We start from the raw sequence: 8,756 nt of genomic DNA on the forward strand, positions 1-8,756 counted from the left end.
CAGTATTATAAAACTAAACATGTCTCTTACACCTGAGCACTACCACAATGGATTCAAGTAGAATTGTTTACATTTTCCCAGCTTCATTTTATTATAGAAAAAACAAAGGAATAAAAATTACAAAAATTTTTACAATTGTTATTGTTTACAGTAGAGTTATATACATTGATACAGCATCATTTTATTATAGAAAAAAAAACAATTAAAGGAATAAGAATCATAAATAAAATAAAAATACCTTGACAGATTTATTGCAAATATCCAGGCAGAAACTTATCCTTTTATGAAAGGCAGATTAAGGTTCACCAGTACTGTAAGCATCCACAGTTTGTTTAGATTGCATGTAGCCTTGGGCATGATTTATGGTAGCTTCAATCACACCATTGCAGATGGCCTAAAGTAGATAAAACGAGTTTTAAAACCCTATATACTTTTTTTTAGCACTTAAAGATGGAAATAAAGAATTTTTAAAACTTTCTAGCAAAACAAGCACAATACAGATACAACCAGAAATCTGTCATTGCCAGTTTCAATCTAAGTGAAAAAATGAGCAGAGGCATTTATTCCCTAAAGATGCTTTTAATAATAATCTAATTTCTAGTGGAATCAACCCGTATTTGTGCTACATGGAAAAGAGGACCACGAGAACCTCTCACGGTTAGCCTGACGATTAACCCTACATTGATTGTAAGGAAAATAAAATATTTATAACCATTTTTGATAAAAATGTGTTAAAATTTAAATAAGTGGTTCAATTATAAGGCCTATAATGGCATTAAATAAGTGGTTCAATTATAAGGCCTATAATGGCATCACCATATAGTATAAATAAGGTCGTGATAGCCTGGTTGGAAGGGCTTTGGGCCCATGTCCTAAAGGTCAAGAGTTCAACTCCATTAACTCACCCCCCTGTATGAAAGGGTGACAGGCTCTGGTTTAGGTCAAAATTACAACCTGAGGATGAATGGTGTATGAATGTGTCCTCCCTACAAAACGGGTTATGGCACATCTGCATGGCAGAAGTCGAATTCTTGGCCACAGATGCGCAACTGGAAAACAAGACGCGTGTACCTTTCGCCTTAAAATTGGCTTGTCAGTATTGGAAATTGGCATATGACAACAGCAGTATATATGATAGACAAGTAATTCCTTATTGATACTTTAGATTTTTTAGAATAAAAAGTTATAGCAAATTTTAAAATGAAAAAAAAAATAAAAAGATGAGTAAAAAAAAAAGCTGCAAATGAGTCTTACTTCATTATGTTCAGTAATACTTGCTTAAATATTTAAGCAAACTTTAAAATTGTGTAAAAATTCTATTTCATGAGTATTTTTTTAGAAAACTTACTCAATTTTAGAGAATTTTCTAAAATATACCAGTAACCAGGAGAATATTTACTATACCGTTAGAAGAGGGCAAACTATCAAAATTCAGCAGACTACTGGTAAATCCAGAAGAGTTGGCAATTATGCACTTAGAAATTAAATAACTCCTGCCTAATATTAAAAATTGTCTGTTTAAACTCATACCTACTCAGAAGTTAATAAAAAAATTTAAAAAAAAAACTCATAAAATTGTTATGTTAGAGACAAAACACTATCAGTAATAATGAAATTATGCAAACAGAAATACAAAAAAACATTGTTACACATAGACAAACGGTCATAAGTTTTTAAATATTTGACAATAAACTACTTGTAGTGTTTTCAAATTGATATATTAAAATTAACAGTTTAAAAAAAAACTAAAGAAAAAAAAATGATTTTACCAGCCAGTGATAAAGTTTCGAGATCAACTTTGGGAGCCTTTTCTTTCTAATCTGCATCCTCTGAAGTCATTTCAACCTCTTGAATTGCCATTACTATATTGAAAAATAAAAAGTAACCATATAGTCATTACATTATGATACAACATTTGATGCATTGTGCCTGAAACATAAATGAATAAGAATTTTTATTTCTTAAAATGAAAAACTAAAAAAAAGCAACAAAATACTTAAATTTTTCGTAAACTTTTTCATACATGGTTAACATAATAAATTTAGAAGATTTAACTTATATCAAACCTGCAACCACAAATAAAATATTAATTGCAGCAATAGAAACCTACCATAAAGTACTAATTTGTCATGTTCATGAAAAGCAGTGAGATCTCCATAGATGTTATCTTTACCTGTACTTAGGTATTTTTGAATGCTGATAGGACTTTAAATAATAAAACAAAAACAGGAAGGTAAGATAATTGGATGATTTTACGAAATAGTTCATTTTCTATTTCGATAATTATTCGATATAACAAAGGTTTGAGATGAAACTCTTCGACATAGAAACTCAAATTAACATTAGATGGATACGTAACGCCAAGGGGAATATTATTTTTGACAAAACAAGGTTTTGGGATATCGAAGTTTGAGTTACCGAACGTATACTGTAATTGCATAATAATCAGGGTTAAAAAGGTTTAGGACAGAATGGATTAATACACCGTTTAAACTGTTCTGTCCAAAACCCTTTTGTACAAAACTGTCTTAAACTGTCCAAAACCCTTTTACTCAAATTATGTCACAATTTTATCTGAACAATATTTAAAAGGTAAAATAAACATAGAACTAATAACATATTGATAACTAAATCTACTAGAGAATATTTGTTTTTAATTTAAACGTATAATGTTTTTTTAATATTGTTCGACTCCTCGATTTAAACATTAAACAAAGGAAGATTAATCAGTAATCAAGTTCAATTGGTCCTCTCACTCAATAGTAAGTAACTGAAGTTGGACCTTGCCATACAGGTTGAGTTATTAGGGACTAACTGCTTGGTTAGTCATAAACAGGTTTATTTATCTATAGTACTATTCAAGAATACTGTTATTTCATTCATGTTCAATTCTTTTAGCATATTGGTGATACATCACTATTGTCAGTAACTGAAACTGATGTTATGCCCTTCAAAACTGTTAATACATTTTTCAGTTATTTTGTATTTTCAATTTAAACTGATATATTTATATTTAAAAACAATTTTTTTAAAAATTGAAATAAAAGGTTGATTTTTAAACAAATTTAGTATTTTTTTAAAAAAATTATTATTTTTTAATATTGTATTATTTATTATTATGCAAAAACATTATTTATCAGTATTAAAAGCATATTTATATTTAAAGGATTAGGTATTCACTTTTGTTGTGCAATGAATTATGGAGGTTCAAAAATTATAAACCTTTTCCTATTATATTATATTATTTTCTTTTGATAGGTTAAAGTAAATTGTATAAAAAATATCAAATATTTATTGATACAAGTAATTATTATGTGTACAATGATTACACCTATAGAAATTTTACCTTTTACCAAAGTTACATAAAAGTAATTGTGCGATAGTATAACTTATTGAGAAGATACAAACATTTGTTAACTGCACTTTTTTTATTATGATTCATCACTTAAAACCCTGTTTTAAAAATTTTACATTTTTCAGCATATTTTACTGAAAAAACCTGAAATATAGCATCCTTACTAATATGTAATTACTACTCAGTATTTTAAATTTGATAAATCTTTAAAAAAAACTTTTATAGTTCTGAAACAAGAATGTAGAAATTAAAATGTGAAAGTTAACTGTGAAAGTTAAGCTTAATTTGACTTTAAATGAAAAAAAAACCAAACCAAATTTGAGCCATGTCTGATGGTCGATTTCTTTACAATTTTATATGTTATGATAGAAGAGTATATAAAAGAACAAACACTCACAATAAGAAAAACATCTACTTTAAATACTTATCTAATGAAACTAAAAAATTCAGCAGAACGAAATTGAGAAATTTAAATTGAGACCAAAAATACACTAATACTCTTTCCTCGCAGCATGCTAATAAATAAATATTGTTTAGAACAATAAAACAAGCAAAAAGCAAATTAATAAAAATATATGAAATGATTTACTTGGAAGGTAATCTATACATATATCCTTTTCCACTATCACTAAAAATTAAAACTCTGTCAGTAGCTAAGAAATCACCACCCATCCAACGTTCATCTCGAGGATTATCTGCAGAGCACAACAGCGAAAAATCCCCAGCATCATAAACCTTGGAAAACAAATATTATTTGTGATTTAATATTTTAAATCTACACAACAAAAACATTTGGCAATAAATAACTATTACATTTTATAAAAATGTATTGCCATTAATTATTTACAGCCAAAAATATAATTGACATATGTAATAATTACATCAATAGAAAAGAAACAAATCTGATGATTGCTCTCTAACATAATGTTTAAATAAATACTACCTAAATGTATGATAGTCATCCAGAGAGTAAATTTCTCAAGGCATATAAAAAATTATAACAATACTGTATATCCTAGTGTATAAGCAGGCTATTTAAACCCAAAAAGTTTACAAAAATCTAGGATTTGACTAATACACCAGTGATAAAGTTGGACATTTGTTGATCGTGAAATAGTGATGCATCATTATAAACAATGAGATGGATATGAATAACTCTGTATCAATTCAACCCTTTCAAAAACTATTAATATGTTATAATAAATGAGTTTTGTATTTTTTTTCATCGTATTTTCTTAAAATATAAAGGTTTTACTAGAAACAATACTTTAAATTACGTTCAGAAAAAATTAAGAATAAGAAAGATTATTTTAATAAAAAATATTTCAAAATATTTAACACAATGAAAATTCTTAAAACATATCATAAAGCTACAAATTTAAATATTTCAGAACATCACGAGTCGGATTCAGTAATGTTAACAGTATCATTATACGGATCTCCCTCAGTGATGGATTCTACTTCATCTGCTACGTCCATCCAAATAATTAGAATTTATGCACCTTTTAAAAAATTTTACAATGACATTTGAATTTCCATTTTGCTCAACACATAGAAAATTTGACACATCATGTCTATAGGAACAGTACGAATATTTCCTGTTTCTGAAAGGGTTTATTTTCTTTACATTAATCATTTATTTCAAGTTGATCGAATAATACCCTTGAAAAGTTTACTTAACCTTATATAACTAAACATTTGTCTAATAGACTATCAACTCATGCCAATTTTGAGAATTACTGTTGATATTGTGATTACCCTAGTTTACTCACAATACCTTCATAATTAGTAAAATTAGTAAGCCAAAAGTGATAAAAAGAGCTGTACATTTGCTACGTTTTGAAATTTACAATAATCATGGTCTAACAGTCAAATGTTTAGTCCATCAAAATCAACATTAAAGATATTTTGAATACTGAAAAGCCCACAGATTACACAACTAAAAGTGCTGCAAACAAACACAGAATTTTCTTTCCATCTAAGAAATGCATAATGGCAAAATATGTAAGCAAATACTGAAGGAAGGCTATTAGAGAATAGCACACTTTTAACATTTCCCATGAGTGCAAATGATAATTTTAATAATATTTTAATTTTTAACTGAAATAATATAATACTTTTTTTTACGTTATACTAATTATCAGAATCAGAAGCATGGTATGCTTACTGCAGGTATTGTCCTGCTCTAGCTCTATGAAATCACTCACTCACATATAATGAATTCCAGAAAAAATCTGTCATGCGCTGACTCCATTTCCAGCTAGCACACTTCGATCATACTGGACTACAAAAAGTTACCTACCATTCCTATTAAATGTTACAATTCTAGTGATATTTAAGTTGAGAAGTAACTGAAATATTGGTATATATTTTGCAATATATCTTTTCAGGTAATAAAATTTGTCTCTTTTAATGTGCTGTGGGTGACTTGATTTCCAGATAACCTTTGTATCCTGATCTTATTAGAACCATTTAAAGACTTTGCATATTACACTATTTCATTATTCGCATATATATACATATAATGTATACATGTAATGTATGCATATATTATTTTTCTCATTATGGCAAAACATTTGACAAATTGCTTTTGAATTTCACTTCATCTCTTTTACATACATTGATGAACTGGAAGCAAATATTTTATGGCATTCAACAACAAAATAAATTATTATTTAAGGTATGAACAAATTTTAAATTAATAACATATGTGTTAGAGCTGATTATTTATAATTGGGTTGTGACGTGTGAGTGACTGATGTCGTATTTTTGGCCACAGATAGCTCAGCTGAAAAACAAGTAATGCACAATATGCCCTAAATATGCTTGGTTCAACCAAGCAGGCTTGCTGGATTAGCAAGTGGCATTAGAAACAACACAACAGAGCTGATTATAGTTATATTTACCTGCCAATATTTGGTACAAGCAATAAGAAGTGAGCTCGCCGCACTTTACTATTCTCAATAAGAAGTGTCCTTTGATTAAAAGCACAACAGGTCAATTTCAGGGCATTCAGGCATCGAATTGGTTTTGACTCATCTTCATAAACAGGTTCATTCTATTAAAATGGAATATGTTTTTTAAAAAAAACACTTAAATTAAGACAAAAATTCAAACAATATTTCATATAAATTGCAAAATAAATTAAAGCACTTCAAATTATTAATTAGTATAATTCTTAAATTTCGAATAATACCTCATCCTTATAACTTGGATATATTTAGTATTGTTTGTGTATTAAAATTAAACATAAAATTAATAAGTTAAAAAAATTATTGCTAACCTCGCCCTAAAAGGTGAATAAAAATATAAGTAGCTATTAACAAAATATAAGTAGCATTATAAAGTTCCCAATATAAATTAAACAAAATATAAATTAAATAAGATATAAATTAAATAAAATAGAAAATAAATTAAATATTTTTATACGTTCATCTAATTTATATTTGATGTACTCCAACTAATCTATTAATAACAGCAAAAAATCTATAGTTGACAACAAGCCAGTTAAGGTAAGTCACAATTGTAAGTCCAACCCCAATTTTCAATAAGAGATTGATCAAAGGTGCAAATTAATCATGAACAACATTATAATATTATTGTACTATGTTTCAACAATGCTGTTTACTCAAAGTTATTTAATTGATTTAAAATTTAGACTTCTACATGAAATAATAATTACCTAAATTTAAGTTCAATAAACCATGAAATTTAATTTTTCTCATTCCAATTATTTTTTTAGAGTAACTACAAGTGCTTTAAGTAATAAAAGTCTACAAATTAAACATATAACAAAATATTAATATTTATTTATATTTCTAATAAGACATTTATTTATATTATTATATAAGTTGTAAAGAAAAAGAAATACCAGGCAACAACAAAAGTCAATTTTAAATCAATAAGGGCATAAATTACAATTTACAATTTAGCTCTACTTTAGTAAACTACTTAGTAAACTAGTATGCTTACTCTAGTATGGTTAATATAATTACAAAAAAAAATAATAATAAATACTCGAAAAATTGGGCAAGCAAATGTTATATTTCTTCTTGGTCTGCATATGAAGAAAATCCAGAATGATATACTATTCTTTATGCTAGAATTCTAACTTTGTCTGAATTTCAGTCTCATCATGTTGTTTTCTCACACTTAAACCACTTTTGAACTAAAAGCTAGGTCTAAGTGAGAATTTACTATTTTTATCAATTTTTAAAGTAAAAATGTTTAGAACTTTTCTATTGAAAGTCAATATTAAACAATATATTTAGTTCCATTTCATTGTATAGTTGAAATTTTTTAAAAATTTTAAGTCAAAACATGAGTAACAATATTATTGATTAAAAAAAGAAATTAATTTTGATATTTATGCACTGCAATTTGCTTTAGAGCTGTTTGCCTGACATGAAAAATTTGTAGTTTTTAAACTTAAATTTGAAAATTATTTTGAAAAAATATTTTATGAACTTTTAAAGTTTTATTTAAACTTAAAACTTCAGGACCCTTGTTTATAAAAATAAAATTTTAATTAATACTATTTCAAAAAAAAGTATCAAACCCAGTCGGATGTCTTGAAGTGAAAATTAACATATTTTAAAAATGATATTTGAAAATAGTCCTTGCAAAGCAATAGAAAAATTTAAAAGACTTCCTTGGATAGAGATATATTTATAATGCTAAAAAAGTTTCACAACTTCCAATAAAAGCTTTACAATTCAGCATGCTAACAAAAAGTATTTGAGTACTTTTTTAATGCATCCAGCATTTTGCATTTTTTTTTCTATACTTCAACATATTTGACAAACTATGCAAGATTATTTAACAAAACAATTAAAATCAGAAAATACCCACACAAATTAGCCGCAGAGAACTATTTTATTTATGAAAAAAAAAAGATATAATTACTTTAGCTTCATTTCCAGTAATTGTCCATACTTTGATATAATCTGAAGCAGACAAACCAACAACGATGTCTTCTAGAAAAAGGAAAAGAAATTAAAACTGGACAACAATTAAGCTTTTATCTTCTCTGTTAAGTTCAAGTGGCATATTTACCATGACTTTTCACAGGACGCGTATTGCACACATCCAATCAGGGTTAACACGTGAGGATAAAGTGAATAGAATATCTAACATGAGAATATCCATTACAAGAATCTCTGCATTATAACCATTGCAAAACAGCCGCACATCATTCGATTTAGACACATGATAAGACTGAAACACAAAAATTATAATTAGTTAACATAGTATAATAAAGGACTTTAAAATCAGTTTGAATAAAATTAATTTTTATAAAAATGACTGATTTGTTGCCCATCTGCACCTAATGTTTTTTATCGTCAACCACTTTAGCCGCCTTTTTATGAATGCTTAAATCATATGCAGTAATCTTAATCAA

General features: G+C 27.0%; 1 protein-coding gene across 1 annotated transcript; it reads right to left on the reverse strand.

Annotated features, from left to right (window-relative positions):
• Window positions 1-244: 244 nt before the first annotated feature.
• Window positions 245-8,404, reverse strand: LOC147808309 (WD repeat-containing protein 7-like). Its single transcript, XM_087166981.1, has 6 exons — window positions 8,374-8,404; window positions 8,261-8,331; window positions 6,262-6,413; window positions 3,945-4,090; window positions 1,770-1,862; window positions 245-394 (listed from the first exon to the last, which is right to left on the reverse strand). Exons 1-4 carry the CDS (start codon window positions 8,402-8,404, stop codon window positions 4,009-4,011), a joined length of 336 nt encoding a protein of 111 aa, XP_087023107.1. The 3' UTR covers window positions 245-394; window positions 1,770-1,862; window positions 3,945-4,008.
• Between the last annotated feature and the right edge of the window lie 352 nt (window positions 8,405-8,756).

Source organism: Parasteatoda tepidariorum, chromosome 6, assembly GCF_982258835.1.
Source record: "Parasteatoda tepidariorum strain Cologne lab strain chromosome 6, Ptep-v5.0, whole genome shotgun sequence".
NCBI classification, from domain to species: domain Eukaryota; kingdom Metazoa; phylum Arthropoda; class Arachnida; order Araneae; family Theridiidae; genus Parasteatoda; species Parasteatoda tepidariorum.

Bases quoted from the DNA above. Each gene is read 5' to 3' on its own strand.
- LOC147808309 (XM_087166981.1), bottom strand. From the start codon at position 8,404: ATGCCACTTGAACTTAACAGAGAAGATAAAA. The intron at 8,332-8,373 runs GCTTAATTGTTG...TCCTTTTTCTAG, and splicing joins ACTTAACAGAGAAGATAAAA to AAGACATCGTTGTTGGTTTG. The intron at 4,091-6,261 runs GTAAATATAACT...TTGTTTTCCAAG, and splicing joins CTTGTACCAAATATTGGCAG to GTTTATGATGCTGGGGATTT.